Raw genomic sequence first — 22,526 nt, forward strand, 5'->3', positions numbered from 1 at the left:
GCTAACGGAAAGCACCCCTAGCCATGGCCCACCTGAGTCAAGTGAGCGGACCGCAGCCCAAGGTAGAGAATAGCGAACCATTTTAATTATACATGCAACGCACTCCCCGTGCCTACAAAATTCCCCACACAATAATTAATTAATCAGAAACAAACAAAAGCCCCTAACTAATAGAGTGCGACGTAGGAGTGCCCGGGTCACTCACACATATTAAGTAAACAATACGTGTGTGAGTGCCCCCCTTGCGGCCTTCAGCCTAATTTAAATACAGCAACTAATTAACATCAGTGTGCAACCCAGTGCTTACATAATTGATTAGCCCCAGAGCGGTTAACAAGAGACAGACAGTCTCTGGTGTGACATTACAAATTCAAACTTTATTACGTGAAACACTAAATTGCAATTATTTAAGAGAGTATTTTGTCAGAACTTGTCATTAGTAATAATATTAGGAATTTTAAGCGGCCTTTAGCCTTTTGTAAACATAGTAATTTCCGAATAACGGAACTTGGGAAACTTTGGCGCGAGAGAACGGCCGAGCCCTTCCCTCGCGCCAGGGTCACATGCCAGTTGAGAGCAGCTCGCGGGCTGGGGCGGACGTGCGTTCCACGGGGAGTCATCACCCTTTGTTTACCGACCGAGTACTACTGGTAAATATAGTCATTTAAACATCAACCTTTTCTCTTAAAATTAAACTCCCCGTGTGTCCACGGTCCTTTTTCGGTGTAGGGATTAACCCAGCCGCTCATTAATAAAACTCCCCGCACCAGTTGCTACGCAGGGCAGTTCAACGTACGGCACGGGCCGACTCCCGCCACCTCAGAACTTTAACTAAAAGCCGTGTGCACCAGCACCGGACACAACAACACTTCGCTTGTGAACCTAATTTAGCCTATGGACCGCGGCCTACGCAAGTGGCCCAGCCCACAATGTAGAGACGATTTACGGGATTGGTCGAGACAAACAACCAAGCTTCCCCCCCCCAATACACGACTGGCGTGAGGGCTTAATAAGTAAACACACGTAGAGGCACGCAGGTGTCCCCCTTAGATAACGTGTGGAGTGTAATTGTGTACGTAAGTGCACCACAGTGTGCAGTTTTTTCAAGTGTAATCGTGTAATAGTGTAAACAAAACATCTACGTGTTCCGACGCCTCACTGGCAGTCATGTACCGCCGAGTAGATATCGCGCCCAAGTTAATGAACCAGTGTAAAACATGAACAATAAAACGTCCACCTTGCACCTCCTGTGCGCGATGTGTGACCCGTAAACCAACCAGAACAGTGTATGTAAATTAACCTAAACAACCCAACCTAATCAGGAACCAAATTCCATCATCGCCGACGGTTCTAGCGGGCCACGCTGGGGCAACGTACCCACGACCTTCACACGGTTAGACACCGAGCTAACCTGGCGCCCTCCCGGAACAGAAATCTCTAAAAAAGCCAGCCACCCCACTAGGACTTGCGCCCGACATCGAACACGAGACAGCGGCTGATGGCAAATGGCGCCCCTGCGTGTGGCTAACTTTTGAACAAAATACGAGAAAACCGAACAAACTGCAAGAAAACTGCCATTTTGGACGTGCGAGGGTTAGACAGGCTGGCACGCTAGGAGCAGCGGACATAGGATCCCTCTCCCCCTCCCCCAGCGCAGGACATTCCAGCAGAACGTGCGACGCAGGCGAGCGACGTCACAGCCCAGCGCCTACCCCCAACCCCTCTTCACTTCCGCACCATCCCGCTTTATCTTTCGCGCGACGGGCCGAACGCCCTTCCCCCCACCACCCCACCTCTCCACCCACCTCTTCGCTCTCCCTTTTGTGCGGCTGCCCGGGCGCTACTCCCCCACCCCTCCACCCCCTAGCAACTCTCTGCTTCGCGCGGCCATCCGAACAGCTTCCCCCTCCTTCAATCCTCCACCCGTCCTTTCTGCGGCTGTCCGGGCATTTAACCCTCCCCTCCCCCTCACCCCTTTACAACTACACCCGCGTGGCACGCGTGCGATTACGTGTGCCCGTCCTGTCAACAGAGCTCAGCTGTCAACAACACCGCGCCTAACCACGCACTATGCTGCCATACGTAGCTCACGCGACATGCACACAATGCCAACGGCCTAGAGCAATGGACCTACTGACAGACCCATTACCTTGGCGGAGCACCTGCCAATGCCCACCACTGGACAAAACACCACCGAGGACCGACATGAAACACGAACAATGGGAAGTAAATTGGGATCAGATATGGAAAGGAAAAATAGAGACGGGATTAGCCATGCCACTACAACCTATGCCAACAACCATGGCAACCGATACGAAACCGCAACCGTGCCCTGAGTGTGGACACCCAACCCGCACCACCACCACGGCCGAGGGCGGGATAATCACCCGACCCGATGCCACACGTGCATGCACGACACGGACAGCGAACTACATGTCAAAATTACCGGAGTTTAGCGGAGCATCACACGAAGACCCCCTAGCATACACACATCAATGCGAAGTGTGCCTGGTGCGCAGCGGGATAACCATCGACGAGTGGCCTGAGAGGACCAGCGAACGGTTGCAGGGACCCGCCCACGCATGGTGGCAACTATGGGGACGTGCCGACATGGAATGGCCAGAGTTCACCGAGGCCCTCAACCACTGTTTCAACGCCGGATCTACGCTGGTACAATGCACCTCACAATTTTACAGTAGCATGCAGCGAGAAGGGGAACCAGTTGAAAATTTCATAGCCCACAAGCTACAGTTATTCCGCCGGATATCGCCACTCGTAGAACCGACCAGGGCACTGCCCACGATCACACTACTACTCAGAGACGAACTCCAGCCTTTCCTACACATAAGCCGCGCCACCACCGTCGAGGACTACGTTTGCTGGCAGTGGCCACAGAACAAAACTTCCAGAGGGCCTGGTGGAGGAACCCTCGCAGGGCAAACCGGGAGGACCACAACCCGCCGAACGACCGGCGCCTACTAGCCATCCAAGGGGCACCACCGCCCCAACAACGCGGGGCCCCATCCCTCGACGGCCGACACCCTCCCTATGCGCCGGAGTCACCTCAAGCGGAAGCCAACGCGGCCCCCCGACCACCACACTGCCAACTGGGATGCCCAAGGGGCACCTTCCACTGGCACAATGAGTGCCCACAGAGGGGGAACGCACAGAGGAACACACGTCAACAACTGCAGCGTGACACACAACCAGCGGGAAACGGACCAAGGGGGAACTGAAACAGAGTCCCCCAACCCACCAAGTGACCACCGACCACCTCCCAGCGACAACAACAGTCGAGGGAACCACCGCACACGCGAACACAATGTCAACAAACCACAACGACGACCAACCAACCGCGACGACCAACACGGCCCCCGGGGAGCACCCCCCACCCAGATTGGAATAACTGACCCAAGTACCGGACAACCTGCTTCGCATACCAGTGGAAATCAACAACCAGCCAGCCATTGCACTCGTGGACATGGGAGTGAGCCACGTGTTCATCCACCCCTCACTGGTACCACCCGACGCCCTTCGCCCACACCGGGGCGAGCTGCGCCTGGCCGCCACCATGCAAGCCGGCCAGATGGTGGGTTACGCAGACGTCCAGGTAAGCCTAAGGGAGCTGATTACTTACGTGACTGCCATCGTTGTGAGCGACCTAAGTGAGGAGCTCGTGCTAGGGCAAACTTGGTTGACCGAGCACAATGCCGTACTGGAACTAGGCCCCGCCTAAGTAAATGTCGGACGGTCCGAAAGGTTCGTAGTCTACGCCATAGGGCGAGCCCCCACACCGGCAGACAGAGGCGTGACCCTCACTGACTTACATCATAACGTCCCACCTGAGTTATCTCCACTAACCACAGCGTTAAGCGGAAAGGGAGGTAGTAGGGCAGTCTGATGGAAAGAAAGAATCCTAGGTCGAAGTAAAGTGAATTTATTACCTGTACTGGTCCACAAAATTAATACTGTACTCATCAACAATTACATTGACCGCTTCCACAGCAAATTTACACTGATCACTAAATATTAGTTGGAACATTTATAATAGTAATCAATTATTAACTTTAATACTTCCCTTACTTTTACCAAAAATAATAACGCACAAAAATATTAAATGAAAGTAATGAGGGGTTGGAGATGGTAGTCGCAGGCCACACCACATGCCTCAGACTGAGTCAGTGCCAACTCACAGTTATTAATAACCAGACTCCAAATAAAGTACAGGTTATGCCAGCATAACTTTGCACTCCCCCCAAGAATACAAATATAATAAGGTGCATACATAAACAGTACAGGCTGTGTAAAATACTTGCAATAATAAATACTTCACAATATTAGTAAAACATCAAATAAAAATCACTATTACCACAAATAAGATCATGTACCAGCATGTATCTTAACAGAACTAATTTTAACATTAATTCCTTCAGATAAGCAAATCTTTAGTGTGTATACATAATAGAATATTAATGAACTTTAAAAAAATTGCTTCAGGTACATGTTATAACGAATGGTTAACTGTTAATAATACAAGGTAAGGCACTTTAAAATACACGCATACCTGCCTCATGATATAACTTCTTTTTCTCTACAAAAAAAATAGGAACACATCCAAATGCCTACCATATGCACCATCGAAAAACCCATCAACAATATGTCACTCTGATTATTTACTTTTCCTCAATAAAAAAATTAACTTTCTCTCTAGTAGCACTCTCAAATTAAAATATATATATATATATATCTGTATCTTGCACCATATAGTCAAAGCTCACTAACAGCCAAACTTGAAAATGATAATAAATTACTAAAAATATAAATGGCTGACTGTGACACTTTTCATTTAACTTATGGGTAGTCTTAGTAAGTTCACTCACATATTGTACTCCAAAATCGGGGAGGTGCTAAAACTAAGTGCCAAAAACTTACTTTGCTGCCCAACATCGCTCATCGTGAGCAAAGGAAAACAGCTCAAATCCTCGTCGACAGTAAACGAAAACGCTTACATAAGGCAGGTCTCCAAAACATGCTTCATAAAGGGCAACCTGGCCGAAAATGCAGCAGTGCCAGACCAAGTTGAATTTCCTGGTTAAATGCGGTAACCGTCCACCACCTCGTCACGTCACGTTTGCTGTAATCGTAAAGAAAGAACAACCAGGCACCAATCCGTTTCACTGTAATAGCTAGCAGCACGAACTCGTCGCAAACACTATTCGTAAACTGTCATGCTTAATATTGCCATAGTATTCTCAGCAATAGCTATTAGCATGCACTCGTCGCAAACACCACTCGTAAATCGTATTGCTTAATACTGCCATAGTATACAGTGGCTCAACTCCACTCGTTGAAGTTACATCCTCGACAGACCGCCCCAAAAACCGCAACATTTTCAATTACAACTCGCCATACCGACACAAACCTCACAAAAAAAATTACTTCCCTAGCCCTACCAACAGCTGGCTACGGCAAACAAAAATTTCTCCATCGTGGCGCTATCAGTGCGCCGCATACAGAGACCTCCTACGACAAATCGGAGAAGTACGAGGCAAGGCTAGTTCAAAACCACCTCACCAGAATGCGTAAGCATTCACATAACCAGCGCGGTCACAAAGAAAATAAATATGTGACGAGCGAAGCTAACGTAACAGCCTCCCCGCCTAAAACCCACTCCCCCTCGGACAACGCAAGGGATAACAGCTCAAACAAAAGGGAGACCAAAGCTAAGCATACTCACCAATCACATAACAAACGAATACAAGCTACAAAAACCCCTAACTCATTACACCCACACAAAATAAGAAACTCCAAGGACACCAGAACACATGCAACTAGGGTCAAACCACCAACTGGGCTGTTCTAAGGTGGAAAGAACTTTTTTACTGCTGATATGTGAGCCTTCTTTATGACAAACCCTTTATCAGGATCTCCCAAATTAACTGTGACAGGGGTCAAGAAAGATAAAACGCGATAAGGACCATCAAAGGCAGGGCACAGCTTGCTCGAAAAGAAATCCACCTTCTTACTAAGATTTACTTTTCGACACACCACCAAGTCACCAGGAATAATATATCCGACACCGACCTCCCTTGATTGTACTTCTTTTCATGATGGCATGCGCTTTGTCCAACGCTTGTTGAGTCTTACTCCAAACTTCTTCCAGCTTTACACCAGATTCTTCAAAACAACCAGGAGAAATACCCTATAGACTTAGCAGGGGATGGGGGAGCTCCCTACCAAACATAATCATACTGGGCGTCCTTCCAGTTACCCCATGAGCCACGGAGTTCAGCGCGACATTCGTAGATGACAGCTCAGTGTCCCAACCCCTTTGATTCTCATGGTGAAAGATGGTAAGAGCTGCTTTGATCGACTTGTTCACACGCTCCACCAAATTTGGGCATGGGTAGTACGGGCTGGTATGGACTTGTTTTGTTCCCCAACGAAAACACAAATTCTTAAGATTTACTGAAGTGAAATATGTCGCGTTATCGGAAATTAGAAACTCAGGGCTACCAAATATTCTCCACACTTCATTTTCAAGCTTTCCACAAATGGAGCTGGCTTTCATATCTCTGAGAGGTATTAGAACCACAAATCTAGAAAAACCATCCACAAGAATTAACAAACAGTTGTGTCCCTTACTAGATTGTGGCAGAGGACCAAACACATCGATGTATACCCTTTCCCAAACTCTTTTGGGTGTCTGTACGGAATACATTCCCACCTTGGAATTATGAGGTTGTTTTACAAATTGACAATCAGAACACCTCCTTACATACTCCTGGACCTCCTTTCCTAACCCTTCCCAGAAAAATTCCTGGCGGATCTTCATCTCAGTTTTCCTAGCTCCCATGTGGGCACCAACAGCCGAATCATGAAAATATCTAAGAATCATCCTACGTACACGTTGAGGTACCCAAACTCGTTTGTTCCCCTTCTTACTGACGTGATAGATGATCCCCTTAGAAATGACGAAGTTCTTGCACATCCCAGACTGGATCTTCTCACGGATCTTGTCACCTTCCTCATCTTCACTCTGCCATTTACCAATGTCAACAAAGGACTCAGGAATGTGTTGGATAATAGCCAATGGTTCATCGCCCACCTCTGTTTCTTCTCTTTCCTCTTTTCCTTCTAAATGAAATTCAGTTGGGTCGAACATACGTGAAAGTGTGTCCGCGATATAGTTTTCCTTCCCTTTCACATGTATAATCTTGAAACGGAACCGTGTAAGACGCATGATCCATCGCCCTAATTTACCAAGTTGGCGAGGATGAGAGAATAACCAAGTCAACGCCTGGTTATCTGTCATTAAGTCGAACTCTGCGTGCTCCAGATAACTAGCAAAACGTTCTACACCAAAAATACACCCCAGGGCCTCCTTCTCGTACGTACTGTACATCTGCTCCTGATGATTTAGAGCGCGACTCGCATATGCAATCGGCCTCATCTGCCCTTCCTGACCCTGCAACAACACAGCTCCCACTGCTAGACTACTGGCATCTACCTGCAATACAAATCGTTCATTGAAGTTGGGCATCTGGAGAACCGGTGGGTGTGAAATAGCATATTTCAAGTCCTGAAAGGCCCGTTCCTGCTCACTACCCCATTTGAAAGTAACATTCTTTCTTTTCAACATATTCAACGGGGCGAATCTTTCTGCATAGTTAGGAATAAATTTGGCAAAATAACCCAACATGCCTATGAACCTCATAACCCCTTTTAAGTTTTTGGGTTGGGGAAAATTAACTATGGGCCCAATTTTTTCCGGATCCATGATTAAATTCCCATTGGAAACCAGGAATCCAAGAAATTTGACCTGTTCACTAGCCCACACAATTTTTTTAGGATTAACAGTAAATCCTGCACTGCGCAATTTCTCCAAAACTTTGCGCATGTGTACCAAATGCTCCTCAAAAGAATTTGAAAATATCAAAATATCATTAAGAAAAGAAACTACGAACTCGAACTGGTACTCCTCTAACAATACATGCAAAATCCTTGACAGGCATTGTCCCCCAAAATTGACGCCAAAGGGTACGCGTTCCCACTGAAAATGGCCCCATGGCGTTACAAATCCTGTGTACTTCTTGCTACTCTCCTCAAGAACACACTGATGGAAGGCCGAATTAAGATCAAATACAGTAAAGTATTTTCCACCACTCAGATATTGGAATAACACCTCTATATTTGGCATAGGAAAAGGGTCCACTTTTATCTTACGGTTCAGCAGGCGATAATCGAGAACTAAGCGTTACTTCCCAGGTTCCTTCTTTTTTACGAGGAAGGCAGGCGATGCATAAGGAGAAAGCGTACGCTGAATAATCCCTTGCTTTTCTAACTCCTTCACTATTTCCCTAAATGCTTGAAGCTTCGGGGGTGAACACTGATATGGGACGCATCTCACTGGTTCTTCATCACTCACTTTAATCTGATACGGCATCATCTCACATCTTCCTAACTTATCATTCAAAACGTCCCCAAATTCCTTCATCACTGCTTTCAACTTCTCCTGTTGCTCACCCGATAAATGATTCGTCTCCCCCTGTATGCCAGAACAAACCTCCATTTCCCTTTTTGACTTCCGTTCCAAAGGCACCACATACTCTTTTTGAAAACCAAACGTTAACTCTCGGTCACCACAATTCACAACCGCTCGGGTCTCCTCTAAAAAATCTAACCCTAACACCATATCGCAGATTAAATCAGGCAGGACCCAAAACTGTCTGGTCCACGCAAACTTACAAATTTTTTAATGTAACCTCATAGAAACCTTAACCTGAATACTGATGCCATTAGCCACCTGCAACCTAAAACCCTCCTTTACCTTCAACCGGTTCTTGAGTTCAGGATCCTCAGACACCAACTGATTTGCAAACTTCTGACTGATGAAGCTAGAATTGGCACCTGTGTCCACCAAAGCTTGTCTGATTTTCCCCGCTACCAGGGTATCAACCCAAAAACTGCTATTATTTTTTCCGGGGCCCCTGTATTTGATAGTTGCTATTTGCCCTCCTTGATTGACATTGGTTTCGTCTGATCCCTTATTCATGCTCTCAGTCCCCCCAGAACCCAACTTCTTACACTGACTGGAAATATGACCAACATTTCCATACTTGAAACACCGACTACCCTCGGAGAGCTGGCTTCAACAATTTGAGGCAAAATGCCCCTGCTTGTGACACTTGAAACAAGTTACTGTCTTTTTCTTTTCTTTTAAAAGGTTGCTCGCACCCAGATGTTTATCACCTCTAACCTCTTTATGAGTATTTTTATGCTGCGCCCCCCCTTCAATATTCACCTGATCTGCTAACTGTGCATGATAAACCCGGCAGGTATACACAAGGTTATCTACCTCAATGGCCCATGTGTTCAACTCCTCCAGGCACTTGGGACACTGCAGGAAAGAACATTGCTGCCTAATCTCAGGTGCCATGTTGTCCAGCACCAACTTAATAAACTGACCATCGGAATATTTTTTTCCCAATGCGGAAGCACATTCCTGTAAATTTTGAATAAACTCAACCATGCGCTCCCCACGGCGCTGAAAACGTTTTAGGCAAGCTGCTTCAAAATCCTCCTTTTCTCTTGCAGGGCACAACAACACCCATAACTTCTCTTTGATAATTTCCCAATTATCACCCCGGGCTAAACCATCCAGTAACGCTTCAAGAACTACCCCAGTGCATTTGGGCAACAATCCCTGAATTAATTCTACTTCAGAGCGCAACAGATAACTACGTTTTATCTTATCGACTGCAACGATGAACTTAAGCAATGCCCTAGGCTCATACGAATTCAACTGCGGAACACTCTGTAATGATGACATAATCAGGGGAATCTTGTATTCAGCAACAGCTACCTGTCTAGCCTGACTTGCTTCAATATCCCCAGCCATCCTCTTATTTCCCTTTATGAAACCTACAAATTTTTTTCTCAAAACATCTAGAGTGTCACTGTCGTCAAATTCAATGGCCGCGGCTGTTAGGTTAACTTTCAGCTGTTCCTTAGACAATTCGTTAACCCACGCTGTAGGCATTTTAGATGGTTATCCTATCACACCAAGTAAAATCTAACATTCACCAAACTTAACCTAGGAAGCAGAGTGGCGCAGCCTGAGACCACCGTTATCTCCACTAACCACAGCGTTAAGCGGAAAGGGAGGTAGTAGGGCAGTCTGATGGAAAGAAAGAATCCTAGGTCGAAGTAAAGTGAATTTATTACCTGTACTGGTCCACAAAATTAATACTGTACTCATCAACAATTACATTGACCGCTTCCACAGCAAATTTACACTGATCACTAAATATTAGTTGGAACATTTATAATAGTAATCAATTATTAACTTTAATACTTCCCTTACTTTTACCAAAAATAATAACGCACAAAAATATTAAATGAAAGTATGGAGGGGTTGGAGATGGTAGTCGCAGGCCACACCACATGCCTCAGACTGAGTCAATGCCAACTCACAGTTATTAATAACCAGACTCCAAATAAAGTACAGGTTATGCCAGCATAACTTTGCACTCCCCCCAAGAATACAAATATAATAAGGTGCATACATAAACAGTACAGGCTGTGTAAAATACTTGCAATAATAAATACTTCACAATATTAGTAAAACATCAAATAAAAATCACTATTACCACAAATAAGATCATGTACCAGCATGTATCTTAACAGAACTAATTTTAACATTACTTCCTTCAGATAAGCAAATCTTTAGCGTGTATACATAATAGAATATTAATGAACTTTAAAAAAATTGCTTCAGGTACATGTTATAACGAACGGTTAACTGTTAATAATACAAGGTAAGGCACTTTAAAATACACGCATACCTGCCTCATGATATAACTTCTTTTTCTCTACAAAAAAAAATAGGAACACATCCAAATGCCTACCATATGCACCATCGAAAAACCCATCAACAATATGTCACTCTGATTATTTACTTTTCCTCAATAAAAAAAATTAACTCTCTCTCGAGTAGCACTCTCAAATTAAAAAATATATATATCTGTATCTTGCACCATATAGTCAAAGCTCACTAACAGCCAAACTTGAAAATGATAATAAATTACTAAAAATATAAATGGCTGACTGTGACACTTTTCATTTAACTTGTGGGTAGTCTTAGTAAGTTCACTCACATATTGTACTCCAAAATCGGGGAGGTTCTAAAACTAAGTGCCAAAAACTTACTTTGCTGCCCAACATCGCTCATCGTGAGCAAAGGAAAACAGCTCAAATCCTCGTCGACAGTAAACGAAAACGCTTACATAAGGCAGGTCTCCAAAACATGCTTCATAAAGGGCAACCTGGCCGAAAACGCAGCAGTGCCAGACCAAGTTGAATTTCCTGGTTAAATGCGGTAACCGTCCACCACCTCGACACGTCACGTTTGCTGTAATCGTAAATGAAGAACAACCAGGCACCAATCCGTTTCACTGTAATATCTAGCAGCACGAACTCGTTGCAAACACTATTCGTAAACTGTCATGCTTAATATTGCCATAGTATTCTCAGCAATAGCTATTAGCATGCACTCGTCGCAAACACCACTCGTAAATCGTATTGCTTAATACTGCCATAGTATACAGTGGCTCAACTCCACTCGTTGAAGTTACATCCTCGACAGACCGCCCCAAAAACCGCAACATTTTCAATTACAACTCGCCATACCGACACAAACCTCACAAAAAAAATTACTTCCCTAGCCCTACCAACAGCTGGCTACGGCAAACAAAAATTTCTCCATCGTGGCGCTATCAGTGCGCCGCATACAGAGACCTCCTACGACAAATCGGAGAAGTACGAGGCAAGACTAGTTCAAAACCACCTCACCAGAATGCGTAAGCATTCACATAACCAGCGCGGTCACAAAGAAAATAAATATGTGACGAGCGAAGCTAACGTCACAACGCAGTGAACAAAATCTTGCATGAACAACGGGACATGTTCACAACCACTGAGCCCCTACGGCACACAACAGTAGCCGAACATTCCATCCCCACCACCACCGACCAACCCATCTACGAGTCACCCTGCGGATATGGGTTTCGCGAACAGCGAATAATACGCGAACAGGTGATGTAAATGCTGCACGTCGGGGTAATAGAGCCCTCCAACAGCCCATATAATGCATGCATAGTACTGGCAGCCAAGAAGGACGGCACCTTACATTTTTGCGCAGACTTCCGCTCACTAAATGCCGTGACAATCATTTCGCCACGCCCACAGATCAGCGTCGAGACCGCCGTAGCCAGTCTCGGTAGAGCCCGGGTATTCAGCACACTAGACCTCAGATGGGGCTATTGGCAAGTGCCCATACGGCAGCAGGACCGAGAGAAAACGGCATTCACGATCCCCGACGGCCGACGTTTCCAGTTCCGAGCCATGCCATTTGGCCTAAAGTGCGTGCCGGCTACCTTCCAAGCCATGATGACCCGCGTGCTGGAGGAGTACCTCGGCCAATTTGCTCTCGCGTACTTGTATGACATCATCGTCTTCTCGGAGACGTGGGAGGACCACTGTCGCCACCTTGCCCTAGTCCTCGAACGGCTCACCACCCACCACCTAACGGCCAACCCGGCGAAATGTCATCCAGGCATGCTAGAAGTAGAATTCCTGGGGCACCTAGTCAATGCGGAAGGGAGCCACCCTCGACCGTCCCGCCTGCAAAAAATCGCAGCGGCAGAGGCCCCGCGTATGCGGAAACAACTGCAACGATTTATTGGCCTGGTCAACTGGTTAAGAAACTGCATATCAAATTTTTCCCACATAATTTCACCCCTCACAGATTTGCTGTCCCCTCAGACTCGTTACCGCTGGAACACCTGGGCCCAACAGGCGTTTGAACAGATAAAGGGCGCATTCACCAGGTGTCATACGCTAGCATGCATTGACCGCGAACGCCCCTTAATACTCCAGACCGGCGCCAGCGCACTAGGAGTAGGGGCGGTACTGTTTCAGGCGGATGACCAGGGAAACAAACAGGTCATTGAGTACGCCAGCGCGATATTTGGGTCTGCCGAGCGAAAATATCATAGCAATGAGCAGGAATGCCTAGCCGTGATATGGGCCGTCAAAAAGTACCGTCCCCACCTCGAAGGGCGGACATTCACCCTCCGTACGGACAACCGCTGCCTCACCTGGCTCCAGACCATGCAAGGGCGTAAGGGTAAACTGATTTGTTGGGCTCTCCTACTCCAGTTGATCGATTTCGTGGTCGAACACGTACCAGGAGAGGAGAACCAACTGCCAGACATGCTATCCAGGCACCCGAGCGACCAGCACGAAGTGACAGATGCCGAGGGGTGGGAGAAGATGCTACCCCCCTCCCCGAGGGACGGCTGGCACCACCCACCAGCCATGTGCACACGCATAATCACGGATGAGGAAGGGGCCGACACACCACCTAACACCACCACTGACCTGGACCAAAGAGTACTGGCAGCCCAACAACAGTCTCCCGAGGCCAACCGACGTCGGCGTCGTCTAGGAGAGGAACCCCACGCCAATTGGAAAGTCGAAGCTTACTGAATCCTAAATCACTGGAAGACGTATGTGCCACCCGAAGCGCGCGAGGCGGTACTCCGCTTTTTTCACGACCATGACCTTGCAGGCCACCCAGGCACAGACCAAACACAGAGAGCGGCCTCACAGCACCACCACTGGCCCGGGATGGCAAGGGACGTCAGGGAATACGTTTGAGAATGCGAGATGTGTCAAGTACGTAAAGTGCGCCGGCGGGACGGCGAGCAACAACAACAACCCCGCCAACCGACACAAGCGTTCTAGACCATCGCGCTGGACGTGATGGGGCCCTACCCCCGGTCACCCAGGGGCAAACGATTTTTGCTCGTGGTATCTGACATGTTTACGCGATGGACGGAAGCGTACGCCTGTAGCAACGCGAGGGCCACCACCATCATCCACATCATGACTCGCGAGTTCCTGCCTCGGTGGGGCTACCTGCAATCAGCACTGACAGATAATGGCAGCCAATTTCTGGGCAAACAGTGGCAAGATTGGTGCAACCGGATGAGCATCCAGCACCACACCACCCCAGCCTACCACCCCAGGGCCAACCCCACTGAGCGCAGGAACCAGGACTTGAAGGTCCAACTCTGCCTCAGGCTTGGTGACGACCACACCCAGTGTGACCAGCACGTCACCGACGCATTTTTTTGCACCCGCCGCCGCGTAAATCCGCGACCGGACGAACCCCAGCGGAGATGGTGCAGGGGAACAACCTGCCACTGCCAGGCGAGTGGGCTACCCACGGCGTCCCACACGCGGGAGAAGGAGAGAGGGAGCGTGCACGGCACCTGACCGCAATGCACGAGACCGCCAGGCAGTGCCAGGCGAATTACACGCAAGAAATCACCCCCAAGACCGTGCGGGAGCCCCCTGCGGTACGAGCAGGTGACCGCGTATACGCCTGCGTCCACCCACTGTCCACAACACCGCGCAATTACTGCACCGGGCTAGCACCCCGCTGAGGGGGCCCTACACCATGCAGGGACCTCTAGGGAGGACGTCGTACCTGGTTCGACTCGGAGGCAGACGAGTGCGAAAAATCCACCACGACGACTTACGCCTCACCTCTAGCCCCGGGGAACCTCCACCAGAAGACAAAGACCATGACGAACCCCCAGAACACGACAACCCAGAGGAGGGTCCCAGTTCAACACCCACAAGTGACAACCACGATGACGCACCACCAACACTAGAGAAGAGCGCACAAAACTCAAGAGACCGACTACCACCCGTGCCAGAAACCCGCACAAGGCGATGATGCCTCACCAACAAGGGCGAACGACAGAGTACGAGCATGCAACGATCACAGAAATGGTGACAGGGGACTTGACACCCCAACCGGACGACGTGACGGCAATCAAGGAGGAGCCAGAGGACTTAGACGCTACCCACTGGGTAAGCCCGACACGCGGAGCATGGGGACACTCGGCCTCTCTCGCGGAACCCACATTCAGTATGTTCATAGAAGAACCCGATGAGGGAACATCTGCGCCGCACCTAAGACCGGAGCCACCCCAACTGTTCGACCCCAACGACACGGAGACAAGCGAAGCTCCAGGTATCCCGGAGCACAGGAGACAGCCCTACTCAAGCGGACCGCAAACGGCCGATGCCATGGACCAACGACTGAGGCACAACAAACCAAATATGCCGGAAGTCTCAAGGACCCACTCACCGTACGGAAAACCGCCCACACCACCACCACCACGGACGGGGAGGACCAAGAGGGACCGGCGACGCCCAGAATACCTAGCCGAATACGACCTCGGAAGGCCCCCAAAGAGAAACAACACCACCCACAACTCCGAGTCGCCAACCCGAGACGACCCATTCACGAGGTACAGAATCTACCAGCTGCGGCCGCAACGGCCCCCGCCAGCTTGGATGTGCTGCCACCCCTAATGCGGCAACACTCACGTCTCCATCGCCGACGCCTCCCCCTAGCCATCCTGCTACTGCCGCAGCCAGGGAGGCGCGCACTCTCGTCTGCACAGGCACCACGACGCCGCCCCTCGGCCCACCTGCCACAGCAGCAGCCGAGGAGACGCACACACCAGATCCACCAGCCGCAGCCACCAGATCCAGAGCGCAGGTCCTACCAGCTGCGGCCACCACGGACACCGCTGAAGCGGTGCTGCTGCTGAAGCTAGGGGCGCCCTCACGTGGCGGGGCCACTGGCAGCGCAAAGTCGGGCTACTCGAGGGGGGGGGGGGGCATTTGACATCGTACGGCCGAAGGCCACCCCAAAGCCCGACCTGCAACCGCCAGTACTCGGCTCCGCTAACGGAAAGCACCCCTAGCCATGGCCCACCTGAGTCAAGTGAGCGGACCGCAGCCCAAGGTAGAGAATAGCGAACCATTTTAATTACACATGCAACGCACTCCCCGTGCCTACAAAATTCCCCACACAATAATTAATTAATCAGAAACATACAAAAGCCCCTAACTAATAGAGTGCGACGTAGGAGTGCCCGGGTCACTCACACGTATTAAGTAAACAATACGTGTGTGAGTGCCCCCCTTGCGGCCTTCAGCCTTATTTAAATACAGCAACTAATTAACATCAGTGTGCAACCCAGTGCTTACATAATTGATTAGCCCCAGAGCGGTTAACAAGAGACAGACAGTCTCTTATGTGACGTTACAAATTCAAACTTTATTACGTGAAACACTAAATTGCAATTATTTAAGAGAGTATTTTGTCAGAACTTGTCATTAGTAATAATATTAGGAATTTTAAGCAGCCTTCAGCCTTTTGTAAACATAGTAATTTCCGAATAACGGAACTTGGGAAACTTTGGTGCGAGAGAACGGCCGAGCCCTTCCCTCGCGCCAGGGTCACACGCCAGTTGAGAGCAGCTCGCGGGCCGGGGCGGACGTGCGTTCCACAGGGAGTCATCACCCTTTGTTCACCGACCGAGTACTACTGGTAAATATAGTCATTTAAAACATCAACCTTTTCTCTTACAATTAAACTCCCCGTGTGTCCCCGGTCCTTTTCCGGTGTAGGGATTAACCCAGCGGCTCATTAATAAAACTCCCCGCACCAGTTGCTACGCAGGGCAGTTCAACGTACGGCACGGGCCGACTCCCGCCACCGCAGAACTTTAACTAAAAGCCGTGTGCACCGGCACCGGCCACAACAACACTTCGCTTGTGAATATAATTTAGCCTACGGACCGCGGCCCATGCAAGTGGCCCGGCCCACAACGTAGAGACGATTTACGGGATTGGCCGAGACAAACAACCAAGCTTCCCCCCCCCCCATCCTCGAATGGCTTGAGGGCTTAATAAGTAAACACACGTAGAGTAATGCAGGTGTCCCCCTTAGATAACATGTGAAGTGTAATTGTGTACGTAAGAGCACCACAGTGTGCAGTTTTTTCAAGTGTAATTGTGTAATAGTGTAACCAAAACCTCTACTTGTTCCGACGCCTCACTGGCAGTCATGTACCGCCGAGTAGATATCGCGCCCAAGTTAATGAACCAGTGTAAAACGTGAACAATAAAACGCCCACCTTGCACCTCCTGTGCGCGACGTGCGACCCGTAAACCAACCAGAACAGTGTATGTAAATTAACCTAAACAACCCAATCTAATCAGGAACCAAATTCCATCATCGCCGACGGTTCTAGCGGGCCACGCTGGGGCAACGTACCCACGACCTTCACACGGTTAGACACCAAGCTAACCTGGCGCCCTCCCGAAACAAAAATCTCTAAAAAAGCCAGCCACCCCGCTAGGATTTGCGCCCGACATCGAACACGAGACCGCGGCTGACGGCATACTATGCAGACGGACTAAACTACTTAAAGCAGATTACAGGGATAGCATCCCTTATTTAATGGACTACATCGTCGGTTGTGGCCGGTTGGAAGTCTTGCAGTGTCTCGTCGACTCACCGATAATCGCAAACGGTCTGTCTGCAGTCGCAACGCGAAGTGTCTCGCGAAGAACTGTGTCTCGCGAAGAACTGCGTCTCGTAATTAAAAGTAAATGTTCAATCAAAAGTGAAGGGGGGGTTTGGACGTCCGGACCGAAAGGTTCCGAAGTTCCCCTAGTGGGCATCTTAAAAAAACTCTGACTTTGATGTCTCGAAGTTGGTAGCACTGGCCGACTTTAGCGCTACCTGTTGAGGGGTGTCTGAAATAGAAAGAATCGACTCGCCCATGCCATCTGCTAAAACCAGGGGCTAAAGGGGCAGTCAGGTGCTTCACCCTGGCGGCCTACGGGGGAAGTTAGCTGGGAGGTTAGTAAGTTTGTCACCAGATGTTGCGGTGGTCAGCTCCACGGGCTCGCCACAAGAGAAGAAGTTGCTATGTCCACTGCTAGATGTTGTGTGTGGTCCATCTTGGCACACACATTTTTTATGCCAGTCGTCCTTGGATTCGCTCGCTGCCTGGCGAAGTGTACGACCGGTCAATGATCTTAGACAAATTCTTAGAACCGAGTGGGGAGGGGGGTGACAGAAAGCGCAACGACGCTGGGAATGAGCGTCCATGACGTGACTTTCGAGGAGTGAACCTAAGATGTATTCGTGACGGTAAAGGCTATGGTCAGCTCGTATCTGAGAAATGGTAACAACTCGTCCAGAGCTGTTGTATGCAGTTTTAGTCATGAAGTGAAGTAATATTACAGACCTGGGACGTGCCTGCAAGCGAGAGAAATATCAAACGGGCTGCCAACAAAGTCTTAGATCTACAAAAGATCTGATAGGTCTCTGGGAAAGGAGCTTCAGTCTACTGGCACAAAGTTTAACTACGTAGAGTACACCAGCCTAACAAAGAGTAAATCGCCCATCGGTAACCAAACTATAAAGAAAATAAAATTTCCAAAAATAATTTAAAATTATAATAAAAATTAAAAAAAACGTGTCGAAATACCAAATTTCTGGCACAAATGCAATAAAGTATTTAGCCATCCATATATATTACATCGATATTATATCTGTACTGGGTCTGTATGTGCATGCAAGAACATGTTTGCAAATATTGTGGCTGAACCTTAATGGTAGCACAGCATGCTAGATGTCATGAACATTGGAACTTCCCACGTCGTTATGTTCGTCAATGTGCGATGTTGTGTCATATACCATCGATGTGACAATTCCAAAAACTGTGAAGGTAGAAACTGAAATTTTATTGGCTCTTCAATGTCACATAACTACCCTAAGAAGAATTCATATGTAGAGACATTAATAAAAGCTTTAGTCATTTGCTTGTGTTTTGTACTTGTAGTAGTGTACAATTTATGTAATAATATTTAGGTTTGTAAAAGAATTTGTGGTGTTTTATTTATCAAACCTCAAATTTTGTGGTATTTTTGATTAATAATTTTTCGAAGCAAGAACAGAATTAATCGATTCAATCAATAAATTCATGGGTGATTTTTTTGATGAATTTTGGAATTTTTCCTGAATTTCAATTTTAATTATTACGAATTTTTAAAATAGTGTCTAAATTTCAATATGGTGGACACTGCAGTAATAATGAATGATTACTGTACTCAACTGGATACAAATTAAACTATCATGGCAGCACTCTAGCAAACGAAAACAATATGGCAGCCTCCAGCAGATGAAAACCAGATGGCGGACATTATGACATACTAGCTGGCGATATATATATATATATATATATATATATATATATATATATATATATATACACCTTGGCATTAGTGATGGGAGGTCAGTATGCTGGCAGCTTCCGTGAATTTTAATTCTTTTCAAAAAATTTCTCGTAATAATTACAGATTTTAAAGATGGTGACCCTAACTAAATGTGCAATGATGTCATACACATTCAATATGGCGAATGTAATTAAATGTCCAACACTGCTAGATTACAAGATGACGAGCATAACGAAATGTGCAAGGGTTATGTCTTTATTCAAGATGCCAGATTTTTATCAAATTTTTATTAATTAACCTTTTTTTATATTTAAAACATTTTCCCAATTACCTAGCAAAAATAATTACTGATTTTCAAGATGATGGTCATATCGAAAATTATAAAGATGACATCATAGTTCAAAATGGTGGAAAGTTTTAGAAAATAAAATGGCATAAAGTTCTAGAAAACAAAATTATAGATGTGAAATTAAAAATGGCAGAATCCAAGATGGCAGATCCAAGATGGCCACCGGGGTCAAGGTCAAATTTCTAGGTCAAAGTCAAGGTAATCAAAGATGGCTGCCATCACATCACAATACAAGATGGTGGTCGGCTCCTGGCGAAGCCTGTCCTCGGACCGGCCAATATATACTACTTACAGCCTCTAAACCAAGTTGGAGCACTTACTATCTCATGCATGTCAAGTCATGTCTAATTGAACTCCAATAAAATTAAATTAAGTTTTCAAACTGTGCAATATGATTATGTATAGGTCACTATATAACTACTTTTAACTCTGGATGCTGTACTTTAACCAAAGTTTTGTTGTATTCAATGATACTTTATAATGGACTACACTTAAAAATTAAAAATTGCTCTTTGGCTAAAAAATTATTTCTTTCCGTTTCAATGTATCTTATATTTAATAAATAAAACGTATGAAACATTTCAATGTAAATGATATCAAACATAAAGGTACTATATGATAATGTATTGTGGCCATAATAAAAAATTTATACCTCTATCAAAGTACTACATCACAATTAATTTAGTTTCTCTATTAAAGAACAAGATCACCGTTAATTTAGCTTCTCTATCAAAGAATATATCACATTTGGTTTAGCTTCTCTATCAAAGAATATATCACATTTGGTTTAGCTTCTCAATAAAAGAATATATCACATTTGGTTTAGCTTCTCTATCAAAGAATATATCACATTTGGTTTAGCTTCTCTATCAAAGAACTAGATCACAGTTAATTTAGCTTCACTCGCCGAATCCAGTGCCACTACCAACAATGTCTACTAATTATGTATATAATTTGTCAGCATGCAATACCTAGTTAAGCAATAATTCGAGTTATGATTTATTTTGCTGTGTTTTCAGGAATCAGTATTCTGTTCACAAAGCCCACAAAAGATCCTCCAGAAATGTTTTCTTTCTTCTTTCCATTTTCCTTCGACGTGTGGGTGTACATGGCGACTGCCTTTCTGGGGGTCTCCCTGGTGCTGTTCGTTCTGTGCAGGTTAGTTACTGGATTCATCACACTTACAATTAATGAGTTAAACTTCAGAACAAATACAAATATGTATTACTTTACTTTTAATCAATCTTTGAATGACAGCATATTTATTCTTGATACAGGTAGGTAATTCGATGCAGGAACTGGCACGGAGTGGTTCAGGCTTGTTTATTCTAAGTTGAAGCCACTTGACAATGGACAAAGTCCATTTGGACCCCTTCCCCATGTAGTCTTCCTCCTCCTGGCAGATCTTGGAGATGGATTCAGTAACTGTGTCCTCCACCTCATTAACTGCGTAGAGGGCAACATTCACAGTTTTTAATTCCCTCTTGTCTTCACTGCCATCCACTGGCTTTTCATAATCACTCTCAAGCATGATATTGAACATGAGCCTAACATTCACCTTAATCTCCTCCACAAGTTGACTTATTATTTTAGCCATCAGAGACAAAGTACGCACAAATGTCCTTGGCAGAACTGGTGTTGTTTTCTGTCACACATGTTTTCAAGTCTCCGCGGAATACCAGCTGCCTGCCGCCTGCAGTTAGAGTGTCATTGCGCACAGCCCTGTCTCTTCGACGCACCCGGCCCATACACGAGCCGTGACGTCACTAGCCCCGCATCTTTTAGTTTAATTATTAAACCTTATTTTAAGTACAGTTTTTTTTAATAAGGCTACTGATGTATTATTTAATTTAAATTTTTACTAAATTAAAATTTAATCGTAAATAATTAATTCGTTTGAAATTAAATCCATTTGCAAAGAATGTATGAAGGACCCTATGCCCTAAAAGTAATAGGGAAATATAATAATTTCCCTTAAGCAATAGATATATTAATGAGGTTTTGAAATACTTGAATTCTCTTTTAAGGAATTTTATTTTATTTAGATATGTAGAGTAATTTTAATTATAAATAAATATATATATACTTTTTTTTTAGATGCTTTTAGACATTCACATGCAAACGATGAACACTTAACATGCTAAAAAATTTTAAGAAAACTGAGCTGCTTATAATTAAGCTAAAATTGAATTTTTTTAATATGAAGTTTTTATCTAGGATTTAATTAGAACATTTTTAAGTATTATTTTTCTTTGTGGCATCGTTTAGTAAACATATTTATTTTTTATAAATAAAAACAAAAATTACTAAATAATTTCTAGTATTACAAATAATGTATATACTTGTTTCACTCAGGATTACTCCTCACGAGTGGGACAACCCAAATCCAATGGACGACAACCCAGAGGAGCTGGAGAATACATTCAATCTGCTGAACTGCCTGTGGTTCTCAATAGGATCAATTATGGCTCAAGGGTGTGACCTTCTGCCTAGGTAAGTATTAAAATATTTCACATTTGCTCCAAACCCAATGTCGTTATTCAAGTTTCCGTTACAATTTACCACGTAAGCATTCAAGCAAGGAAACCTATATTTACAAGAACACATTCTAGCTACTATTATTCAACTCTGTGCCATTCAACATCAAGACACGTCATAATAAAGTAATATAAAATAGATGAGATTCTAAAGTAAAAATGTAAAAATAAAGGTATTATCATTAGTATTATTTACAATATTTGTTCAAACTAGAAAAAGAATATTAAATGGTTTTATATTTTAATAATACTGGTGATGACAATGTATTAACATTTGTAAAGTTAGAATACATGCAGTTTTTCATTATCTAACATGAATCAAAGGAAAAACCATACATGACAGGATTACCAAATTACTCAAAATTTGATTAAGAAAACTATTATTAGTATTCTAACGTTCACTAAATTTCTTAAAAAAATTATAAGAAATACAATCGTCCATTAAAAATCACGTTTAA

At 45.7% G+C, this 22,526-nt stretch overlaps 1 protein-coding gene across 6 annotated transcripts in view; it reads left to right on the forward strand.

The window, feature by feature from the left end:
• Positions 1-22,526, forward strand: part of LOC134533325 (glutamate receptor ionotropic, kainate 2-like) — a 406,907-nt gene that overhangs the window by 349,057 nt on the left and 35,324 nt on the right. For all 6 annotated transcript variants that reach the window (XM_063370828.1, XM_063370827.1, XM_063370832.1 and 3 more), the window contains 2 exons: positions 20,551-20,689; positions 21,887-22,024. In XM_063370828.1, the coding sequence (XP_063226898.1) occupies positions 20,551-20,689; positions 21,887-22,024 (277 nt within the window). The remainder of the gene's footprint in view (positions 1-20,550; positions 20,690-21,886; positions 22,025-22,526) is intronic.

Source organism: Bacillus rossius, chromosome 6, assembly GCF_032445375.1.
Source record: "Bacillus rossius redtenbacheri isolate Brsri chromosome 6, Brsri_v3, whole genome shotgun sequence".
Taxonomy (NCBI): Eukaryota; Metazoa; Arthropoda; class Insecta; order Phasmatodea; family Bacillidae; genus Bacillus; species Bacillus rossius.